This window comes from Stenella coeruleoalba (genome assembly GCF_951394435.1).
Source record: "Stenella coeruleoalba genome assembly, chromosome: 12".
Taxonomy (NCBI): domain Eukaryota; kingdom Metazoa; phylum Chordata; class Mammalia; order Artiodactyla; family Delphinidae; genus Stenella; species Stenella coeruleoalba.
Window position 1 is genome coordinate 83,391,566 of NC_137158.1, and position 25,028 is coordinate 83,416,593.

The 25,028-nt window shown below is 45.3% G+C and overlaps 1 protein-coding gene across 19 annotated transcripts in view; it reads right to left on the bottom strand.

Annotated features, from left to right (window-relative positions):
- The window catches only part of AGPAT4 (1-acylglycerol-3-phosphate O-acyltransferase 4), a 1,412,586-nt gene that overhangs the window by 137,975 nt on the left and 1,249,583 nt on the right, over window positions 1-25,028 (bottom strand). For 17 of the 19 annotated variants that reach the window (XR_013830736.1, XR_013830737.1, XM_079939090.1 and 14 more), the window contains one exon: window positions 20,926-21,043. Coding sequence is in view for 17 of the 19 variants with exons in the window: in XM_079939090.1 (XP_079795216.1) it covers window positions 20,926-21,043 (118 nt within the window). In the remaining 2 variants the exon portion in view is untranslated. Of the gene's footprint in view, window positions 1-12,636; window positions 15,313-20,925; window positions 21,044-25,028 lie in introns of those variants that run through there. The other 2 variants (XM_079939086.1, XM_079939085.1) reach the window with 1 other exon arrangement.

The window sequence follows — 25,028 nt, forward strand, 5'->3', positions numbered from 1 at the left end:
AAAGCTTGGGTGGGAAAGCAGAAACCCAGATTTGGTTGTTTTGTTTTGGAGAAATTGAGCTTCAGTTTTAGGTGAATTCGAGCCTTCTTGACGGGTTACCAGACAGTACAGCCCCTATTCATCCGCAGGCAGTGGATGGGATGGTGCGGGGCAAGCTTTTCCTGAATTGCCTTAAGTGTATATTTGCCACCTCTCCTGCGGCTAAGAGCTGTTCAAATTCACTCCCAGAATACCCCGGGACTTTCTCCAGAAATGGTCACTCCAGAGCACATCTTCGCGCAGGAATCACACTGCTGTCAACGAGGTGATGTCAGCCAGACAGGGAAACAGTCGGTAGCCGTGGATCTCAGCAAAAACCTCTCCTGTGTGGACACACGGGGAATTTGAAAGGAAGATGTGTCGGTGAAATGACATCACCTCAACACACAATACTGCAGGGACGCGGTGGGCCAGTGGTCCTCAGTGGGGAGTGGTTTGGTCTCCGGGGACATCGGCAATGTCTGGAGACATTTGGGGTTGTTACCACAGGGTCGGGGGCTGCGGGCATCTCGGTGGGCAGAGGCCAGGGACCCTGCTGAGCATCCTGCTGTGCTCAGGCCAGCCCCACAACTGGGAAGTATCCAGCCCCAAAGGTCAGCAGCGCTGAGGCTGAGAAACCCTGTGTCAGCGAAGAGAAAAGGAGTTTCAGTTCACAGGACCGCTGTGCCAACAAGGAGTCTGTGTGAATATTAAACATAGTCAACTTGCGAGCTGGGAAGTGGCTTTAGAGAGCTGCTCCTGTCTGGCCTGTGAGCCAGTTCATCCGATCTCAGCGGAGTCCGCTTGTCCCACGTGAAGCACCGGCTGGGCAGGCGCCGGAGGTGTCTCCAGGATACATCTGCAGAGGTGGTGGCCTCGGCTCGTGAACAGATCCATGCGTGGTGAGCAAGGAGCAGAACGGGCACCGGAGCTTTTCTCCCTGTGATCTCGTGATTCCAGAAATTACTGATCCGGGGCTGCCGTGCTTCTCATTTGTTTTCAGACCATGGAACACACTTCTTTTCACAACTGTCTTGAATATTCACGAAGTCTAGCTGTATTTTCATAATACAGTGAGGAAGATGTGACAGTGTATCACTGTCCGCATTTTACAGAGGAAAAACCACGAAGGAGGTAACTGACCTGCCTAAATTAAGAGTCGGCCAAGACCAGTCACAACTGCTGCTGGTGCAAACAGGAACCGTTTGTTTGGCACTTACTGCGGGCAGACAATGTGCTGAACACGGCATGTATGTGTCTCATTTTATCCCCTTCCCTCCGCCCCATCCTCACTGGGACTTGGCTGAGGGCCTGAGGTGCGGCTTCACAGCAGGGGACTGGCCCACCTGGGGTGTGAGCCCCTTTCCCCCTCCTCCATCGCTGCCCCCCACCCCACTCCGATGCGGGTACAGAGTTCTCAGATTGCAACTAGGAAGAAGGCTCAATGAATCATAGGAAAGAACTTTTTTATTTAAATGGGATTGACGCTTCAATCATAGAAATGGTTTGATCTCCATTACAATTTTTTTTTCAAAACGTAACTTCCCATTCATTTTTACTACATCGTGTAGATACACAGCAGGCAGATAAGAGCACTGACTCCAATTGATGCATTCACTCGCTCACTCATGAGACAGTAAGCACCTGTTGTGTACCAGGGAAGGTTCTAGGCCATGGGGGGAGGCGGGGTGGTAGTTAGGATTGTTGACTCTAAGCTCTTGTCTTCAGTGTGCTCACAACCTAGTGTGGGAGGTGGTGAGTCACATTACAAGACACACACACACAAGGGAGGTGTGACGTGCTGGGACATTTCAGAGACAGGGAAGAAGAAAGCCTGGCTGAGTTTTGACGGGGACCGTTTGCCTGGAGCCTACAGCGCGTGGGAGTGTTAGAAGGAGACGGGCCTGGATTCACTGGTGGAGTGTGGTTCACATTCTCTAGTGGCTGAGGTGCTGTTTTTGGCTTCCTCATCTGTATGGACTCTGTCGGTGATGTCTGTACCTTTCACCCAGGGGTCATCCTTGTCACTCATGTCTATTTGGATTACCAAGGTCTGCCTCCCCCCCCCCACCCCCGCTCCAAATGGCTTCCACATAGGATGGCCTGGGGTAAATTACTTATTTCTGTGATCGTTTCTCCTATAAAGCGGGAGTAATAAAAGTGGTATGTAGGGACTTCCCTGGTGGCGCAGTGGTTAAGAATCCGCCTGCCAATGCAGGGGACACAGGTTCGATCCCTGGTCGGGGAACTAAGATCCCACAGGCCGCGGGGCAACTAAGCCCTCACGCCACAACTACTGAGCCCGTGCGCTCTGGAGCCCACAAGCCACAACTAGAGAGAAGCCCGCGCTCCACAATGAAGAGCCTGTGTCCCGAAACTAAGACCCGACGCTGCCAAAGCTAAATAAATAAATATTAAAAAAATAAAAGCTACTGTACTCCAGTGAAAGTTAATTCAAGAAAGCCTTTAAAGAAAGTGGTATGTATATGATAGATGTGAGGATTAAATTGGACACTTAGACACAGGAACCCGGACTTTGGGGGTGCGGAGATGACTGCTCTGTTTCCAGTGGCCCCCTCTTTGCCTTCTCTCCATCCCCTCACCTCCTTTCTTTAGGCACCTAACGTCACCCTGGACACCCTGGAGGCCCTTCTGGTTTGTTTCTTCTCTGCTAATCTCTCCTTTCTGCAAACATTTCTGCCACTAGCCTCTGGTAGGAACCACTTCTTTCTTCCAGGGAGTTTAAATAAGTAAGGTTGTTGGACTAGAAATAATTTATTAACTCAATTGTTTATGAACTCATTGTTTTTCCAACTCATTAAAGGTAGCTTTAAACACTTGATCTTAAAGTCCCGAATCAAGTGTTTTTTTCCTGCACTTGGGGAAGAAGTTTTGCTATTTGCATCCCTCCGTTCATTTGCATATGTGTGGGCAGAGTAACCATGTTGCCTTATTAAAGAACTCCAGACACCCAAACTATAGAACATTAAACGATATCTCTAGATCGTGTGTTTTCTTCTCAATCAAAGTTAATTAAAGCCAAACTATATTTTTCGAGTTCCTCATGGGTAAAGACATGTTGTTCTCACTTCAGCCATGTGGGTGTCCCCAGTTTTTACCCTGAACACCAACGGCTTAGCGGAGAAAGTTAGGAGACGCAAGATTTCTATTTCTTTTGAATTTGTATTGTTAAATCAGGAAATATTTTTAAAGGTAACGGTTGAACACTGAAAAGGTGAAAATTGCTTTAATTTATAGCAGGAAACCAGGCTCACTTGAAATTTCTATGTGTTTGATTGAAAGGAAAAGATCGCATTTGAATACTTATCCTTGAGACCAGAAATGGATATAAAATGCAATTAATCGATCTGCTAATTGTTCTTCCTTATCACTTGTGTGAAGAGCTGTTTAGTGTTTACTACCCACCACGACTGTTCTGTGGAACTGAACCAAACCTGGGTCCAAAGCCCTTCTGTGCTTTCCTTCCTCCCTCCTGGGTGTGGAGGAAGGTTGGAGGAGGGGGAGAGGAGCTGCCCGCTTCCCAAACTATAGAACATTAAACGATATATCAGCATCCAGCAGCCTCTCTGCTCTCCGGCTTCCCTGGGGTCTCTCCCAGGGTATTCACGGGCCACCTGCTCACATGGACTGTCCCTTGGGCAGGCGTAGCTCGGGCACGGTCTCTGCCTGGGTCTGCCCTGGCTTGGGCAGCAGGATGGGTTCAAAGGCTCACTACACTGCTTTTCTTAGAAGGAGGCTCTATGAACAGCACAAAGGACAGGCGTTAGAGGCCTCCAGGCCAGCCTTCTTGGTCTAGGAGTCCTGTGTGAATCGTGTCTTCTCTCTTCTAGAACCTTCACTCATAACTCTCTGTTTTCCACTTCTCCCTATGTGCTGGCTCCTGAGGTCACAATCCCACCTTAAAACAAACACCTCACCTTGACCCTTATCTGTCCCCCTGCCACCAAGTCCCTCAAGAGAACAAGGTCATATTTGCTCTGTCTACTTTTCCATCCTCCATTTATTCTTTTTTGGTAACAGCTTTATTGAGATATAATTCACATATCATGCAATTCACCATCCGGGTGTATGATTCAACAGCTTCAGTATATTCATAGAGTTACGGCATCCGTCACCCAAATCAACTTTACAACATTTCCACCACCCCATGAAGAAACACTGTGCCCGTTAGCAATGGTTCCCCATTCCCTCCCCCACCCCAGCTCTGTTTTCCATCTCTGTGGATTTGCCCCTTCTGGACGTTTCATATAAAAGGATTCACACAATATGTGGTCTTTTGTGTCTGACTTATTTCCTTTGGCGTGATGTTCTCAAGCTTCATCCATGTTGTAATATGTCACAGTATTTCATTCCTTTTAATGAACAAATAACCTTCCATTCTGTGGACAGACCACATTTTAGTTTATCTATTCAACAGCTGATGGACATAAGAGCAAAAGTTCCTTCCTTTTGCTCTTATGGATAAAACTGCTCTGAACATTCCTGTACGAGGTTTTGTCTGGATAAATGTTTTTATTTCTCTGGGGTGTGGTTGGTCACCTTCCCCTGAGGCATGTGGCTGAAAGGGGGAGTGGATAACCTAACAGAATCAAGGTCTCTCGGGAAAAAGAGGGAGCGGAGATGCTGGGTGAATAACCAATAGTTGTCACTAAAATGTTTCTTCTTTTTATAAGGGTTAATCTTCATGAGCATATGCCTGTACGTCCCACCCATAAGTCATGTTCTCTATCAAGTTTAGAAAGCATCCTTCAATTTCTAGTTAAGTGTTGTTCATTAATAATGAACATTTATCAAATGTCTTTTGCCATCAAAGGAGATTATTTTATGTTATGAATTTTGCTATAGTGTGAAATGCTAAACTTACAGATTTCTCAATACTAATGTATCATTAAATTAATGGGATTAAAACTTGCTTGGTTGTAGTGGGCAGTTCTCTTAATACATTGTTAAAATGGTCTTTATAGTTCTTGATTTAAAATGCTCACATCTAAGTTGCAATATGTATGTAGGGATTCAGTTCTCTGGACCATAGGCAGATAGTTTAGCTCATGCACACATGATAAGTACAACTGGTGAGTATTAATGCAGAGATGTAGCAAGGCAGCCTGGAAAGGAAATTCAGCAATTGGAGGAGGTTTTGTGGCCTGAAAGTCTACACAGAATTGTCCAGTCAAAGCAGAGGCCAGGAAACCCTCGGTGCCATTATCTGGTCTGCACGGAGACCCTCCACACCTCTGTCTGGGTCACGGTTAACTCACAAATCAGACCAATTTGGACACATTCAAGCCAACAGATGGAGGTTCAATTTTAACAGAACCTTGAACATGGTCGACCTCTGTACTGTTAGGGTCTCCCCACATGGGCATCACAGCACGGATGTGTGATGCCCACGTGGGGCACAAGAATCCCAGTAAGAACCCCCAGTACGCTCTCCACAAGAACCCCAGTGAGAACCCCCAGTACATATGCACTAGCTAGTCTGGTCTCTGGTCTTAGATTCCTGGTGGGCTTCTCCCTTTAAGTAACAACTTTTGTTTTCTCTATGAATATGATGCCTTCTTGTTATAAAACATTCAACTACTATAGAAAAGCACAAAAAAGAAGAGAAAAATCACCCCAAATCTCACTACCCACAAATGCCAGCACTGCTTTTGGTTTAAGCCTCTTTCCAGCCATCAACCTCTGGGAAACATACAGATGGAAGGATCAGCAGATGTGGATGTAAATACATATGATTTCATTGTATAAAAAGTGAGTCATACTAGACAGGCTCTTTTCTTGTTAAGTAGTAACTTTCATTTCATGTAAAGTTGACAGAAGAAAAAGAAAATGCAGTGAAACTGAATGGACTGCTAAACTTATATATAAATACTCCTTCAGAAGATATATTAGTGCCCAAAGCTGCCTCTAATGTTGAGGAATTACAATCACCGCGGAGAGGTCAAGACCGTATTTTTTGGCATATTCTTGCATGTTGGACAATCTGGGCTGACTTTGCTTGAAAAACCAGGTGAGAAGCTCTCATACATCTTCCGATCTCCCCTGCCCGACCTCCTACCTTTCTTCCTTCTGTGCTGTAAACATGACTCCCTGGGGGCTGCTTGTTTGCTTTTTCTTACTCTTTCCTCTGAATTGACCCGATGGGAACCAAAGCTCACGGCCTGGCCTTCAGCCACGGCGCCTCCCTTATCACTTAAATCACATTTTCGCTTCTGCTCAGCTCACTTATTTGGAAGGAGAAAGTTTAATCTAAAATACTGTGTAACAATTAGAGATGCACATCTCATCTTTTACAGACAGGTTAACATGACATGGCCTCTCTTAGTCATTTCTTTACCATCTTAAGGTGTCATCTAAAATTATCATTCTGAAGAGTCTATTTATTAAAAATGACTTCTCAGTAGCACAGAGAGCCACATAAAACAGTCTAGGAGGTCTCTCCTGAGATTGGACTGGCCTTTCCACAGTGTGTCAGAGGCAGAAAGGTGCACAGGAGCCACTCCTTTGCTGCCACCAAGGCCACATGCAGACGTGGCCCTGATCCTGTGTCCTGTCTCCTGGCTGAAGAGACACCAGCCTCACAGCCACTCAGGACAGCCTTGGGTTTACGCGAGAGCTCTCTCTGTCTCACTTGTCACATTTAACTGATTACCAAATCCCATACTTTTTTGGGGGGGAATAATTTTAGGTTTACAGAAAAGTGGCAAAGATGTAGAGAGCATCCCTTTATATTTGCCCAGCTTTCCCTAATTTTAGCAGCTTACATAACCACGGCACAATTATCCCAACGGAGGCATGAACATTTGGTACAATACTACGAAGTGAACTACAGACCTGATTTAGATTTCATTCGTTTGTCACTCATGTCGTATTTCTGCTCCTGGGTCCACTGAGGCGGAGACTTCAGGGCCTAAGTACGTATGTACTGAAGTCTTTCTTGTCCTGGTCAGCACGTTGCCTTCACTCTGGCCCTCAGCTCCCCTCGCGTCCACTCTGCCGAAAGCCTTTGAAATGACCCCCTTTCTCCAGTCCCACTCCCCTTCAGCCATTCCTTACAGAATGATCTTTCATAAATGCAGATTTGATAGTGGACCTTCCTTCTCAAATGCCCTCAAAGTTTTCCCTTCATGCACGACGCGGAGTTGAGGCTTTCTAGCAGGGCCACGTCTGGATCTGCTTCTCCGGCCTCATTTCCCTTAATTTCTCCCAATTCAGGACCCACGCAGGAAGGTCCCTGTGCTCTCTGTGGCCGCCGGCTCACAGCCTCCGGGCCTAACGCTGGCTGTCCGCCCGCTCTCACTCATGCTTTCAACCTGCCCCTGGGAAGTTTCCCCTCATCCTTCCCCTCGCCAAGCCTGGACCTAGCACAGCTTCTGTTAGGGTGCTGACCAAACTGCGTTGCGGTTGCATATCTGTCTCCTCTGATGGTTTGTCAGTCTTTTGGGTTCTTTTCGGCCGCACCGCAGCTTGTTTCGGATCTTAGTTCCCTGACCAGGGACTGAACCCGGGCCCTCGGCAGTGACAGCACCAACTCCTAACCACGAACCTCCGGGGAATTCCCTGTCAGTCTTGAGCAGAGGAAATTTGTCTTTATTTCTGTAGCCCTGACACCCATCATATTCAGTGCTCAGTAATTGTTTGTTGAAGACGTAGAAAACAAACTTATACTTACCAAAGGGGTCAGGGGGGATAAATTAGGCGTTTGGGATTGATAGCTACACACTACTATATATAAAATAGACAAACAACAAGGACTTACCATATAACACAGGGAACTAAACTCAGTATTTTGTAATAACCTACAGTGGAAAAGAATCTGAAAAAGAATGTGTGTGTGTGTGTGTGTGTGTGTGTGTGTGTATAACGAATTCACTTTCCTGTACACCTGAAACTAACACAACGTTGTACATCAACTATATTTCAGGCAAGCAGGCTGGAGACAGCGGTGACTCAACCATGGCTGATGCGCAGAGCTCGTGTGAACTCATGAAATTGGAACGTCTCCATGACAAATGGCCCTGAACATAAAGCCAGCTGCTACTGCAGAGAGGTACTTCAGAATTCAAAGATTTTCAAATACCACGTGATGGGTCCCTGGTGAGAGTCAAGGGCTTCCTATGGTATCAGCCCATCCTCTTCTTAGTGGGACAAACTCCTTGGGAGGCATCAGTAGCGGTCGGTCCGGCTTGAGGGAGGCTCAGGAGAAATTTCAGGTGGGGGTAGGGGTGTCAGGCGGCGACAGTAGCCAAGGCTGCTGGGCCTGCTGGAGGCCCGTTCCTGGGGCCAGGCTCCCCAAAGTGTGGCCCACGGCAGGGAGCCCAACTCATCGTTCTTCGCCCAGGATGGCCTCAGTTTCTGAACTGCCAGTCCGTGTGCAGCAGCCCCCTCAGGGCTGGGCTCCGTGGGAAGGTTGGTCATCCCCACAAGAGGCAGAGAAGATGCTCACGAGAAACTCAGAAGGGTCGTATTCACGGGGGGCTGGAGACTGAGTCCCGTTTTCCCAGAGCTTCCACCCAACTCATTTTTCTCCCACTCCACCCTGTCCAAATCCATTTGGCAAAACTCCTTTGAAAGAAGCAGTAGAGTGTTTTTAAATGGTTTGTTATCATTTGTGTAAAGTTCAGGTAATGCAAGGACTGAATTATTGATTGGAAAATCTTCATTTCTTGGCTGCGTTCAATCTGGGCAGCTTAAACTGTCACGGGAGATTAAAAACTGTTTTTCATTATAAAGTGATATTTTCACACTGCCAAGAAACGTGCAAAGTAGAGACAAGTGAAAGTTCACGTATAATTTTGTCACCATAGCAAAATGCATTTTAATATAGGTTCTTCAATCACTTTTTCTTAGACTTAATTTTTAAAAAATAATTGCAGTTACAGCATACGTACCATTTTGGTAAGCTCCTTTTTACTCCCCATTACATTATAAACATTTTTTCATGCTGCTCAGTAGTTTTCATACCCAAACTGTTTAATGACTACGTGAAAAACACTTTTGAATTAAACTGGGAAATTTCAAAGAAATACTTATTAACTTAATTAGCATACAGTTGATCATAATGAAGTCCTGACAAGTTGTCATTTTAGAAATCTATTGGCGTGGGAAGATGCTAATCTTATGTTTTTAAGTAGAAATAAGTAAGATGCGAGATAATTATTTCTAAACGGTGGTTTTAATTTTTCCTTTTTGCCTTTTTTACTTTCTGGAATGTGATAATGAAATAATTACTTTGTAATAAAAACACAAGGAACACTTTCCAGGGGAAAAAATACTGAGAGGAGATTTGATGCTTAATAGCATCTCACAAAAATGCCATTGAAGTCACTCTGAGTTTGGAATTAAGAAGCCAAGAATCATGGATAAAACAAATTATCTATAGAAAGGAAAAACTGCAGAGTTTGTCTTTGCTAGTACAGTTGGAGAGTTTTTTCAAGAACAGCCAATGTACACGTGAGGTCACCCGGGCACTGGAGGGGAGGAGGGTTCAAGGGGAGAACCCTTTGAGTGCAATTCTCAGGGACTCCCAGCTAAGGATACCTGATCTGAGACCAGGGATTTCCGTCCTGCGTCATATGTGCCTTTGGAATGGAAAGTGATCGTCTGCCCAGGGGACACTGGTCATGCAGCTGAGTCGCTTAGCTCTGAGTCTAGGCTCTACAAGTTAGCTTTTCACTGTGGTTTGATTTTCAAGTAGATTTGCTCAGAACTCCAAAATGCAATTCCCTAGTTATGGAGCCTGGAATGTGGCAGGCCCGGCACTAGGTATTGTGGATACAAAGGCGAGTACTATAGTTATGTTCTCCTTATCTGCTCCTGGGGGGTAGAGATAAGTAAATAAGTGATTAAAGTTTCACACGTTAAATGCTATTATGAAATATATATATGAATGAATTATAATAAATATGAATAAATATAAAAAATAAATATTTGATTCCTGGCCCATGGTTCCTAAAACCTTTGGAATCCCTGGAGTGATGTGTATGCTAATGAGATGACTGTGGTCAGACCCTAGGTAGCTTCAGGATGGGGGCTGCCTGTCAGGAAAGCCAAGGCACAATTAGAGGGTTGGAAATTTTAGCCCTAAGCCCTGACATCGAAGGAAGGGAGAGGGGGAGGGGCAGGAGGTTAGGTGAATTACTAATGGCCAACTATCTAACCAATCGTGTCTACTTAAGGCAACTTCCATTAAAAAACCCTAAGCAATTGCGTTCAGACAGCTTCCCAGCTGGCGAACACGTTGAGGTACGGGGAGGGTGAGGCACCCGCAGAGGGCATGGACGCTCGGCACACCCCTCCCCATCCCACGCCTGCCCCATGCAGCTCTTCATTGGCTGTCCTTGAATCTGAACTCTTTATAACAAACTGGTAACAGTGAATAAAGCACTTTCCTGAGTTCTGTGAGCCATTCCAGGGTAATATTGAACTTGAGGGGTTGGGTCATAGAAACCCCCGATTTATAGCCCGTCGGTCAGAAGTATAGGTGGCAACCTGGGACCTGTGACTGGTGTCTGAGTCGGGGGTGGTCTTGAGGGGCTGAGCCCTCAACCTGTGGATTCTGACACGTACTCCGGGTAGGTAGCATCAGATGGAATTGACTCGTAGGATACCCAGTGGTGTCGGGAGGACCTTGTTGGTTTGGGGAAAAAACACCAGACAACTATGACTCAGGAAGTAGTGCAGCTTTGGGAACACAGAGGAAGGGACCCTAATGCAGACTAGGGTGGCTGGAGAAGGGTTCCTGGAGAAGTGGATTAAACGGAGACCTAAGGGTGGCCAGGCAAAGGGGGAAGATGGGGCTGTAAAGAAAAGATTCCGGGCAGATGGAAAATCTCAGGAGAAATCAGGAGGTGTGCTTCTCCTTGCAAATATAAATTGTAAATTCACCCTGTAGCTTCCATACCTAATTCTCTTATGAGCTAGATTAGTGTGAGTCCATCTTCTTGGGTCCGGACACCTCTCGACACAGTGACAAAGTTGATTCTCTCAGCCTACATATCAGAGGGTGAGATCAGGGAACACCGAGGTCCCACTGAGACAGTGTCACCAACGTGAGCGCCAAACGGATCTTCCCAGAAAATACTCCCTGCCTTGTTTTGCATGATTATTCAAACTGCAGTGAAAGTTCTGAAATATTTGTGGTTGGACAGTTTATTCACAGTGGGTAATCTGAAGACAGGCCCAGTGTTGTTTTGAAATAGGGTTTTCTTTTCAAAACTGACATAGATACTCTCTGTGGTGTCAGAAGTGGCCTGGCGAGGGTAACGGGGGGTGGGACGCGTGCGCCAGTGATGTTAGCTTCCCCGCTCCCGGTTGCTCCTTTTGAGTCGGTAGCCACACCTGCACTTACTCGTCTCTACTCACAGTGTCAGCTCTTTACTGTCCCCCTGGAGAGTAGGCATAACAGCTGGATCTTGTCCCTTCAAGCCTTTCAAACACAGCTGGCAACTTGCCTTTGTAGGAGAATTTCTGGGACCGTGGAGAAGCTGATCCAACACACTGAAATCCACCGCGAGTCCGTCACCCGCCTCTTCCACGAAATCACTAACCCCGTGAAGGGACACACACACCTTCCCGGCGCCTGCAATTAGTTTGCATTCGTTCTGTGCTTTTCGTTAGTTTGTTCGGGGGTCTCCACTGACTAGTTCATCTATTAATAATAAGGAACACTTCCTGAATGTCTCCCGGGTGCAAGGCACTGTCTTAAGGGCTTTATGTGAATCAATCCATGTAGTCCTCATACCAGCCCCACGAGGTGGCTGCTGTTACTGTCCCCAGGGTTCACACCCAGGGGGGCAGTGGAGTCGCTCACTCAACTGCTTTCTCTGTCTTCGTTTCTAGAAACGTGGTGTTTCCTCAGAGCATTTCCTGTGATGTTTGGCACCAGGGGCCCTCGGGGTGTGCTGCTTGCCCCAGATATGTAGAGGAGCTCTCCAAGAATGTTCCATCCACATCACGGAGACACGGACTCCTTGTAAAGTGAACAATGCACAGCCACCAACACAGCCAAAGAAGCGCAGAGTCAACACACCCGCGCTGAGAGCAATGCAAAGTCACCCAACGTTTCTGCAGTGACATGGCAGAAAGTCCCGCGGTCTTTCCCAACACAAACTTCTGTTTTAAACAGTTATTAGAAAAGTTTGCTGAGAAGGCAGGAAAGTAACTGTTAGATTTTTAAGTGATGGTTTGCTTTTCAGAGCCCTGTCAAAAATTTTTAAAAATTTTACTGAAATATAGTTGACTTACAATGGTTGTGTTAATTTCTGCTGTACAGCAAAATGACTCAGTTACACATATATATTCTTTTCCATTATGGTTTATCACAGGATATTGAATATAGTTCCCTGTGCTCTACAGTAGGACCTTGTTGTTTATCCATCCTGTATATACTAGTTTGCATCTGCTGACCCCAAACTCCCAATCCTTCCCTCCTCTCCCCACCTCCCCCTTGTAGAGCCCTTTTAAATTTTGATAGCACTGGAGAAACTACCTAGTTTTAAAACAGCCAGGGTTCATCTGGAGCTCAGAATAGAGACACGATGGCCACGGCCTCACCAGGTAACCCTTTCGGGCCACGAGGGACACGTCCTGGGCTTCCCTCCCACACCTTCAGCATTTATTGATAACATGTCTTCAAAGATGGACTCAGAAACTCTTTGGATACTTTTATTGACAATTTGAGCACAACCTTAGACATAGTTGCCAAGTATTTCTTTACACAGTTCAGAGAAAAGTAAAGATTCTTCTGCAAAGACTTTATTTCTGTTCTTTTGCTAGATTCACAGTTTGTTGCACCGTTCAATGCTCAGACATGTTCATTTATAGTGGTTTGTGATTCATACTCATTTACAGCGGCTGCTTGTTCTTTAACTTGTTTTAAGAATCAGTATTCTATTCTGAAAAGAAAAAGAAGGTACCAGCAGGGAAGTAGCAGGGACCTAGGACGTCTACTGCCTGCAGGAGTGGGAGCAAACCTTGTCTGCTTGGCGCACCCGACAAACCATGCAGATCGGGAGGGGGCAGTAACAGCAAAGTCATTAAACCGCAAAGCTGTGGCGGGTATAAGATGCTGGGTGCCCCCCTACAGAGGGAACCACCTGACTGTCCTGCCGGCTCCGCGTACGGAGCTGCTACCTGCTGGAACTGTTGGTAACTCGCAGGCAGGCCCCGCGTGCGTTCCAGGCTGAGCCCTGATGCCAGCCATGCGGATGTGGGGCTCCAGCCTGGTGACCTGCCTCTTTCTTACTTGGGAGACTGGCTCTCCACTATCTCTGTACCATCCATAGGCTCCCTGACAGGAGGTGGCAGCCTCTGGGTCGTGCTGGGGAGGTTGGATTTTCCGACAGAGTGAAGCCATGTGAGGCCGTTCCCACTGACGAGGCTGCCTCCCCCCTATCATTTCCCAGCTGCAGGACCTCTGAGGAAGACGGAGAGGGGGGACTGTCCCTGGATGGATGGTTAGGGACAGAGGGACAGATGTCCTGGGGGAGTCTGCTGGGGTCCTTCCCTCTCTCCCTCCAGCAAGGATTTCTGGTGCTACGTCTACAAAGACAAGGCCTGCTACAGATTTCATAATTTCCAGGGTCTCTAAATCCAAAAGAAACCCTGTGCTGTAGTGAGAGTCATTACACCCTCAGTGATGGTCACGATCTTCCTGAGAAGGCGGGCGAGAACAAAGACAGTGGTTTGACTTTTCCATCACACGCTGTGCTGTGGAGGATGGGTTGCCGCATTCAGTGTAAACACAGCTCTTTTTGATGTATTGTGAATGCCTCAAAAATAAAAAAAGGATGAAAACTTGATCACCAATCCAATTCAAGCCATGTTAACGTGAGGAAGTATTCTCGTGTGAGTTTACATCCTAGAGAAAAGAACTCTGAATAACCCGTTGAGGGGGCAGAGCCCCGAGTGGGCTGTCCTGAGCCATGTTAATTACACTTATAATGTATTTTGGTTCCGTATCACCGCGATTCGTCCCCAATGACCCCCTTTATCCTTTTAGGCACATTTTTGTTGTTGTTGCAGTTTCCCTTTGCACTCTGTTGCTTTGACAACTTTAATCTGAATCAGATCTGAAAGGGGTCCAGAATAAAATATTCTGATACAAAAAAATATAGTTAACATGGTCCAGGTGGACAGAAAGTGCATAAAATTTCATTTTGATGATCTGGAAATGCTCCTTCTTTACAGATTCTGCTTTAATAACCTGCATGTTTGTTAACACTGAGAATCATTATGAAATCATTTCTAAAAGTGTCCCCTCTAGAGGCACCTTATTCATTACATTGACAGTGAAGCCAGATGTATGAGCTTATTCTCCAAGCTCAAAATGAATGTTTAAAATCAGATTCTCGATTGTGTAATATTTTCAGAAAAACAATATCTTTCTAACGTTGCGTATAATTAAATGAAGTGAAAGTACACTAAGTTTTGATTTCTTCCCTATACATTTGAACACTCAATGTTCAGATTAAGTTTCGTAATTTCTCAGTTAGTTGACAAGCTGATTCGTGCAGAGTTGATATTTCATTAATGCAATACATAAAAATAGAATTCTTGGGGATAAACACATGGCTTTGACTATTGCCTGTGTTCTTTGGGAATAGATGCTTTCTGAAAATTTAAATAAGGGCATCGCTTTTTAAGCTGTGAATGTCGTTCTCAGGATCCATTGCAGTCAGTCTTAGAGAGAACCACTGACAATAGTTCCTCAAAGCTAGTTCCCACCTCACCAAAGGCTTCTTCCCATTGTTTGCTGAAGGTAAAAGGCAGGTAATTGAACCTGAGAAATCTCTGTGTATTTTTCCAGCCTGACTTGAATTCACTCAAGAATGACAACCCGTACAAAAGGCGAATTGCGCTGCCATCTGTGCCCTGGTGTCCGCGTATCGTCGAGGCCTGTGAATACGTCCTGATGGTCTCACCATTAGCTTGGCTGTTTCCCAGGGGCACAATGAAAGGGATCCTGGGAGCTTCTCTTATAACTGTTTTTGTGATTTTGGAAAGAACTTGAAGTGTGTGTGTGTGTGTGTGTGTGTGTGTGTGTGTGTGTGTGTGTGTGTGTGTTTAGAGAAAGGAGAAGTAGCAGATGACACTAGGACACTCTGTATGTTTCCCAGCGGGATGGCGGCTGAGTGCGCCTGCGTGGCCACTGCTCCAGCTACACGTCGAACCAGTGGTCCCCCATGCAGGCGCGGTTCCACTCCAAGCCGCAGTTCCAGCACCACTCGAGCTGGCACTGGGGCTGCGGGCACTTCATGTGCATGCACCCTCCTGTGGGCAGACAGAGGCCACAAATAAGCACCCGGGAAACACTCCCGCACCAACCTTCTGTTCCAGAAATGCTGCCTAACAGAATTATTGCAAGCCAAGAGCAGAATCTGAACTGAGGAAAACAAACCAGAAAGCCCACTGGGAAGTTCTAAAGTTCTGACATTCGTTAAGAAATGAGAGAATAACCTATATGGGAAAAAAATCTGAAAAGGAATGGAGATATATATCTGATTCACTTTGCTGTACACCTGAAACTAACACAACATTGTAAATCAACTATACTCCAATAAAAATTTAAAAAAAAAAAGAAATGAGTGAGATCGAAGCATGACACGTCCATCAAGGGCAAATTTTACTTGTAAATCTGAGTTTACTGACTTCTCTTAAGATGGGATTTAAAGACAAACGCTTCGTGTTTCACAGACGGGGTCGATTCCTTATTTAAATATACAGTAAATTTAATATTTTAAGTATACAATAATATATTTAACAATTTAATACATAATAACATCAATATATACTATGAGTAATTTTTATCATTTCTTCAGTGTTACTTGGCTTGAAAAAATTCATAAGACAGGAGTTGGGACAGCTGTTCCAAAAGCATTTAATAGTGAATAGGTTCCTTCATGCTATTCAAAATTTTATTTAAGATGAGGATAGCGAGAAACTAATGAATAATACTAGGTGCTCTACATCTGTTATGTCATTTATTCCTCAACAGCACCTTGTGAGATGAGGGTGTTAACTGGTTGTAGAATTTTCTCAAGGTCTCAAGGCTTTTAAGTGTGAAGCTGGAGGTTTAACCAAGATGTGTGTGATTCCAATGTTCTTTCTTTCATGGAACAGGGCCTTTCCAGTATGAGATGAAAAGTCCCTTATTTTGGGATTCCCCACCTCCCCCATTTGTTAAATACTTTCCCTACTTGCTTCTGGGGATCAGACACCAAGTCTGCCGCGAAGTCAAGAGAAAGTTATTTGTATGAAGTTATATGTGGAGAACCGTTTGTGAGTGACTTTCCCAGATCACCCATCAAAAGCAATGTCTTTCCTTGAATTCCATGTAGCACTGAATGTGCTCCATTGTTCAATTTTATCAGTTGTCTTGTTAAGCCATTTTTTCTTGCCAAATTTTCCAAAGAATTGCTTCAGTGCTGTCTTTTTTTTTTTTTGTGGTATGCGGGCCTCTAACTGTTGTGGCCTCTCCCGTTGCGGAGCACAGTCTCCAGACGCGCAGGCTCAGCGGCCATGGCTCACGGGCCCAGCCGCTCTGCGGCATGTGGGATCTTCCCGGACCGGGGCACGAACCCGTGTCCCCTGCATCGGCAGGCGAACTCTCAACCACTGTGCCACCAAGGAAGCCCAGTGTTGTCTCATTTTTATATTAGAAGCTTGGCATGAGAGCTTGCACTAATATAAAATATTTATGATTATGTAACTAAAGGCATTTGTTTTAGACCAACTTAAGGGCATTTAAAATCCCATAGTTTTCTACTTCTTTTTGGTTTGCTTTAAAGATCATTTAAAAATTCAAATATGTGGAAAATAAAGGGAAAAACGTGTGATACTTTTCTCTTACTATTTCCCAATTAGCATTACACAATTACAGGATTGTGTAATTTTCAACACATATTTATTCATTGTGCACTTAGGATGTCAATAATATAATAAATAATGTAATACTGTATAATCACTTAAATTTCTCTGGAATATCATAAAGAATGCTTAAGCAATGTATTCAAATTCAACGGACTATTAAGTGAGACTGAATGAAAGGTTGAGAATGTTTGCCTATTATACCAAAATCTTAACGGATCTGGAATACTAGCTTTAACAAGTAAGATTTTATTATAGAAACTAGACTCACAATGGCACAGTGGAATAAGAAGAAAGGAAATAGCAAGAGAGAGGATATTCATGTTGTTAACTTTCTTTTCTTCCTGGTGTGTAACATGGAAGGAATATGCTAGACCCCATAATTTGGAGAAGAGTCAGGGACTCCAATTCTAAAAGCCTTGCCGGCTTAAACGTAAACTCGAGCAAGAAGCTGCTGACCACGCCGTGCTCATGTGTGGATATTTGCATGGAGAAAGTCTAGCTTCCCTCTTAGAGGATTCCGTCTCCTGACTGATGCTCAAACCATGAAAAGCCCCAACGGTGCACAGCCAACACACCATGGACTGGCCACTCTGCCCTTAGATTTAATGAGCGATCAGAAGCTCTTGAATGACCTGAAGGCAAATTTAACGGGCAACAGACGCTTACTGCAGAGAAAATGAATCCTGAATCTCATCTGTTTGAGGTGGAAGTAAAGGAAGAACTTCCGGGGATTAAAGGGCGTTGTAGGAGGGAGTGCCAAGTTCAGCCTGCGTTTAAAATGGAAACAATTCTCATCATCATGACAGCTTTGCTGAAGCGAGAACTACTTTTCTGGGATTCAGCTGAATAGGAAACAGGCTATGAATTTAGGTACAGAGCTAGATAATGAGACTAGCTTTTCTTGCTAATGGAGCCTAAGTTTGTTCTGGTCGTAGTGATATCCTTTAAAACAGTAGAGACTATCATTAATAAGCTGAAAGTTTCAGCTTTTCAGTTCATAGGTTAAAAATCTATAGGTGTGACCTCTAAGCCAGTGGGAGAATCAGGTTTCCCTGAAACGGAGTCCAGTCCTGCCTAATCCCAGACTCCTAGACGTGTTGTTACTGTCCGACACTTTCTCAGTACGGGTCATTCATCTCGAATTGATTCAAACAAAATTTTGAGAAAACACAAACCTTCCCTTTAGTCCTTCATGATCATACGCTACACAGAATCATGAAGAAGCATTTTCCCTCAACAATATATTCTGTGCATTTTTTTGTTTTTTAATATATTTAGCTCTGCCTCATTCTTTTAAAGATTGCCTGTCCCTCTACCCATTAAAGAACACCTGCATATGCTCCAATTTTTCATGATTTAATGATTCTGAGAATACTCTGGAACACATGTACCTGGACCTTTGGCAAGGAATCAAAATTCCAAGAGACAGAATTGCATGTCCAATGGGGATCCACCTTTAACGTGCTATCCTGGTTATTGTAAAGTGAACGCACGTTTTGTTAAAAATTAAAATCAGCTGTAGACACTAAAACCAAAAATCTATAGGTGAAAAATCAGAGCTTTCCACGTAGAGTACATCACAATATTTCAAAGAAAGAACCAGATTAGGAAACATGTCTATAGTCAGGAATCACCTGACCCCTTCAATTCTACCTTCTGGGGCTGCAGGTGTGGTCTGACTCAAGGCAGGTCTGAGCACGTCGTTTTCTGGCCTCACAGCCCGGAGCAGTTCCCTGTCTTACAGAATCAGGTCCAAGCCCTGCATGTCATTCCGGGCCCTACATTCCTGCCACCCACCGCTTGAGCAGATGCTCCTCAACCTTTTCCAGGAACTCCAAACAGCTGGGCTTCTCGCACACACCGGCGCTGATGCTCTACCTGCCTTTGCACCTGCTGGCTGCCGGGAAGGCTTCTCTGCCACGTCCTTGCCTGGCTCGTAACCCTGACCCTTATTCTCGGCTCAGGCATCATCTCCACCAGGAAGCCGTCTCTTAACCACAAGCTCTTCCTTTACTAGCTTGTTTTCTCTGTCATATTTTATAAGGTTATCTATTTATGTGTCTATCTCCTTTCCTAGCTCCTTTTAAATTCAACAAATATTTATTTATCGGGTACTCTTCTGAGGAAAGAGAGCCTCAGGGCCCACCCTGGGGCCGAGGGCTGGGTTTCACGCACAGCAGGCCAGCTCTCAGCCCCGACAAACCAGTGAGTATCTCTAGATATCAGAGTACTCTGGGGAAATATTGGACCGGGAAGTTTCCCTACCATCTTCTTTTTTTTTTTTTTATCAGATGCAAAGTATTTAATAGTGTTAATAATATGTAATAATAAGGGCGGCTAGTGAAGGCCCAGTGAAGAGAAGGTGGGAAAAACAGTACCTGTGCTTCGTTTATTTCTCTGCCGAGCTAACGCTGCTGACCCTACCGTGCACGTACTGACGTGTTTCACATTTAGAAAGAAGTCTGGGTGCTGGGCTGGGATGGCTTTAAGGTGGATGGCATGGGTGCCCCGCCAGCTCCCGCGAGGTAGCAGGGCCCCTGGGAAGGGGGCAGGCCAGAGGAATGCTCTGAATATAGACTAGAGTTTGACTTCCAGCAACACTACAGAGCCCGGAGGGCTACACAGCGATGGCCCCCAGACCACATGATCACACAGAGCAGGCATCAGAGCAGGGGGAGGTCAACGGGGGGAGGAAAAACCACAGCCACGAGCATGGTCGTGTCCCCAGAGCCCAGCTGGTCTCCCTCTCAGTGGCCTCCAGCGGTTACATGGGGCCACATGGCAGGAGGCAAGGAGCCGGGAGCCGGGAGGGGCTCCTTCTGGTAGGAGCTCTCTCAGGTCTCCCCACAGCTGTGGTGGCTCCCAGGGTGTGAGGATGCATGGACGTGACAACACGTATAAGGGAAGGGAGACGCTGCCCTGGGTGTAGACTATCCCCAGGGAGAACCATCTGAATACGGACGGTGGTGTTTCTAAGCCCGTAAAGCTGTGCAAAGCAGCAGATACACGTGGGCTCCTGGGAGCCCCTGACTACGGTGAATGTCGTTTCTTCCATCCAGAGGTGTCCCCAAGTTATCCCCTCCCATGCTTGAAATTTAGAGAGAAGCTGGTAGAAGGCAAAAGTCCCATTCAGAGACACACTCATGGAAAGGCTAGTTTAATGACGGAGCCAAGCGTCACCCCAACATAAGGCACTAACTCTCCCGCCACAGGGATGGTGAAACCAGAGCCCGGAGCGTGTCCCGTGTTCAAAGGGACAGGAATCACTGACGTGAAAGAGAGAGTTTCATGGCCAAAAAATTGCGAACCAACTGGTTACACCAAGTTAAACAGATTTCTTTACAAAAGGCATTCTGAACGGCTTGAATGTATGTTACGAATGGGGATAATAATAGCTTCCTTATGTGGTGTCTGCGAGGATTAAATGATCTGATACTCGAAGGGGACTTAGAACCAGCATTCAGTAAGTGCTCAGTACAAGTCAGTTGTTTTCCTTGCTGTTATTCTCCAAGAGGGGATACAGTGGGAAGCGAGAGTCAGATGTATGTGACGTGGTGGTACCTGCCTTTCCCCGCTGAGTATCTCTAGACACCAGAGTAGTGTGGAGGGCGCTCTGGGGGAAATACTGGACTGGAACGTCTCCCTAGCACTTGTTTTTAAAAATCAGGTGCAAAGTGTTCAGTAGTGTTAATAATAAATAATAATAAGGGCAGTCAGCGTTTCTCGAGTGCTTCCTCTGTCACGCACCGGGAGGCATTTGCCACCCACCATGTCATATGGTTCTATTGCTGCGGGGCAGCTTCTGTTATCAGCTCTATTTTACAGAAGAGGACTTGCAGCTTAGGAGGCTAAGAAGCTTGACGTGAGAGAGCTGAGACTCAAACTCTGGCCAGATGGCGCCAAAGTCCCAGCGCTGAACTCCCCAGCTAGCAAGCCCTCGTAGAGCCCCTGACTGTCCCAGCCACGCAGCCGACGCCCTGAGACGCCCGCACTTCGTGCCCAGCCCAGACTCACCATGTTTTTCCACCGGCACGTGGCAACGGGGACAGGGTTTAGAGGTCTTCTTGATCGTTTCTTTGGAGGCGTGCTCCCACCGAGCCCGCTCTGCCGTCTTCTCATCAACTTGGTAGGCCTGGGTGAATGAGACAGAAGGAGCTGAAAGTCAGATCTTCACAGTGGGCTCCAACGTGGGTCCCTTGAAACATTGCACAGGAAGTTCTTAGAGACGGAAGTGCCTTCAGGCAAGAAGCTCAACAGTAAACTCACTCGACAAGTGGCGGACGGCTCCGGCCATGCAGGGCCAAGCACCAACATGGTTTCAGCATCTGGCCTGTGCCTACGAGCTAAGACAAGACTGCAGTTTCGCAGTTTGAGTTTCTCTTTTTTATGGTCTTGAATAATTGTAACACATAACATCTAGTGGGTGCTTAACATGCAGGCAAGGTGACACATACTCTTAAAACCTTCTTGCTAGACGCTTCATCAGGTGAGTGTACTAGTTTTTATTTTACATCGAGGACTAGACATGTCAAACAATCGCCCACAGCTGATAGGCAGCAGAGTCCGTGTGACTCGAAAATCTTTGCTTTTAAACTTTCTTCAACATCTTATTATCTTTCATTCCTGCACCTGGACAGGAACGTGGTCACAGACAGGACGGGGCAGGAACAGGGAGGTGAAGCTGATATGACAGAGGAGTGGCAGCAGGAATGGGGAACAGCTAGAGGTCGAGATTGGGCTCTGGAGCCAGAGCCGCCTGGGTTCCAATCCCAGCTCCACCTGGGTGCGTGGCTTTGGGAACATTCCTTAACTCTCTGAAAGTTCCCATCTCAGATGGAAATCAAAATGCCTAGTGCATGGTGGTATCAAGGATCAGGTGGGTTAATCTCTTTGAAGGTTCAGGACGAGTATCTGACACACATTACCTGATAACAGAATGACCTCCAGACCTACAGCAAGCTCTCAGAAATGTTTGCTAACATTATTCAAGCCAGAGGAACGAATCACCCCTGACTCATATACCACGAAAAGGAGGAGGGATTTCAAAGGAGCCGCCGAAGGTATTCTGTGCCTGTCTAATTGTTCAGACACTACAATCTCTTCACTTTCTTCAGCGTTGAATGACACATGCAGAAAAAGAATTGGTACATTTTGGGATTTAGTACAAGAACTCTGTGGTCTAGAAGTATATTTCAAAATGTTAATCCAAACAGAACCCTTCCTTCTTGGCCTCTATGGTATTAAATTATTTTCTTCTATGCTTTAAAATTAATACGAACGTGCGGGGCATTTTATTAATCTGTAATGACTCTTAAAACATTCCCAGAGCTACTTTTAGATTAAGAAAGTACTAAAAATGACTTAAAATATAAATTAGTGAAGAAATCAAATGACATGGAATGCTCTAATACTCTGATATTACTCTAATAATAACATTGATGATACTTTACAAAGTTGTAACACATTGTTTTTTACACTTTGATCTCCATCATTTCAGTGGCCCATCAAAGTAACCTAGAGAAATCAGGCAGCTGTCAAACTTATTCTACAAAGCAGACCTCTGAGTAGTAAAAACGCCAAGCGCCAGGTTTCAGGATGCTCACCTCGTGTATAACAGCACCAGGGCCGATCAAATCAAAAATCTGGAAAACCTGAAGGATGGAAACCCAAACCAGAGATGCTCACACACGGGGTCTCCACCCAGCACCATGGTCTCTTAGCAGGTTTTCTAGATGGTGAGAGTGAAAGCAAGTGGTGCTGGGATGGCTGTGCTCAGAAACGACTGTGTCAGGGCTTCCGTGGTTGAGAATCCGCCTGCCAATGCAGAGGACATGGGCTCAGTCCCTGGTCCGGGAAGATCCCACATGCCGCAGAGCAACTAAGCCCAGGTGGCACAACTACTGAGCCCACGCGCTGCAACTACTGAAGCCCACGCACCTAGAGCCCGTGCTCCGCAACAAGAGAAGCCCCCGCAGCGAGGGGCACACACACCGCAACGAAGAGTAGCCCCCGTTCGCTGCAACTAGAGAAAGCCCGCGCGCAGCAACGAAGACCCAACACAGCCAAAAAGAAACGACTGTGTCAGTAAGTAGAGCAATCATCCTCAGATACCACAGTGCAGAGAGGGACCTAGATCAGATGTGGAATCTGGTGAGTGGATCCTTCATCCCAGATACGAATCCAATTTTTATCATTTCATCATTAGATTCTAAATATTTTTGAAATGTTTAAGTTTTCACTCTTTAAGAATGAAGTATTAGGAGGTAAATAACTGTGTTTACACCTCGTTTGCAGCATTTAATGGTTTTTATGGTAATTAGTATTTATTTTTCTGTTATTTCCAATAGAAAGTGAATTCATCCAAGGCCAAGATCACGTTTCTGTCTTCTTCTCTCCAGTGTCTGGCACAGTGCATGGTACCTAGCGGGCACTCAGTACATTTTAGCTGAGTCAGTGAACAAATGACACATCCCATGAAGGCAGCAGCCTGACAATCGTCTGGAACAGGACCCCATGAACCAGCAAGGGCATGTGGGGTGCATCCCTGATGGTGGTCATTGAGGTGAAACAAATTTCTTACTGTTAATCAGCTCTCCCGTTCACAAAGGAAACTTCCTTTGTAACTCAGAGGACGTCATGTGATTTGTAAATACTTTGTTAGAACAAAGCAGAATCAGTTTAACACTAAGAAGCAACCACAGGTCACGGAAAACTTCCTTTGGCTCTGGGACAACGTAAAGACCACTCACGGCCCAGAGCCCAGTGATAAAGCTGTGATGAATGAGAACGGACACAAGATTTAGTAAGTAGCTTTGTGTCTCAAGTACGCATCTTCCAATCAGCTCAGATCACGTGTGGTCCTAACCCTAAGTGAACATAGCAAATACCCTTCCCGATCCTATGTCCCCAGCTTCTCTTTTTAAGGTTCAGGAGCTTGTAATTCTGTAGCAGTGGTTTAAAATTGCTTACTGGAGGCATACAGATCAGAGAAATATATAATGTTACTTATCAAAGACTAATTTGAAGATGCCACTTTTCAGCAATATGGTGCACTGCATGCTAAGTGCAATTTCTCCAAGGTCTATATACCTAAAAATGCTGGATGAAATATGCAAGAAAAGTTTTTGCTTAATGGTTGATCTGATGGAAAAGTCAGGAAAATCCCTGAAGGTCAGGATAAGAAAGAGAAAATCTTACTGGTGCAGGGAGGGAGGAATCTGGTGTTTGCTATGGGGCTATTTTCCTAGTCCCAGGCTGCCCAAGGCCTGGTCTTTACAAGCAGAGATGGGACCTGGGCCAGAGCAGGGTGGAAGGTGGAAAAATTCTCCCAGAAGAGAGAATTGATAAAGAATTGATGAAAAAAACTTATGTGCTGGTCTCAGCCTTCGTCCTATGGTGGAGCAGGTCGGAGAGACAAAGTTCCTCTAAGAATTCCCAACCACTAAGCCTTATGCACAGCGTTTGTGAAAAGAATTCATACCACTTGATTAGGTTAAAAATGGACTCACGCCAAAAAGTTAATTTGAAATACGCCTGGATTGGCAGTATACCCAAGAACCTGGCTGAAGCAAAAATATTTTCTGTAGAGTAATGCACTTTAAAAAGACAAACCTCAAAAAGAAAAAAAAAATCACACAAATAAAATTCCAAGAAGTCTGGGATCACAATAAAAAAGTCACCAAATACAGGCGAAAACAAGCTACCATGAGTGAAAGTGGCAGAAATGCAAAACTGCAGAACTTGACCAGCAAAGGTTGTGGAGATTGGAATGATCAGATGCAGAGTACAAAATAAATATGTTTAGTAATACAAATAAATTTATTTATGAAAAAATTAGACTCACAGACATAGAAAATAAACTTATGGTTACCAAAGGGGAAAGGGTGGGGTAGGGGGAGAGGGATAAATTAGGAGTTTGGGATGAACAGATACACCTACTATGTATAGACAGATAAGCAACGAGGATTTACTGTATAGCACAGGGAACTATATTCAATATCTTATAATACCTATAATGGAAAAGAATCTGCAAAAGAATCTATAGATATGCACACACATAAATGTTTATGTATGTATATGTATAACCGAATCACTTTGCTGTACACCTGAAACTAACA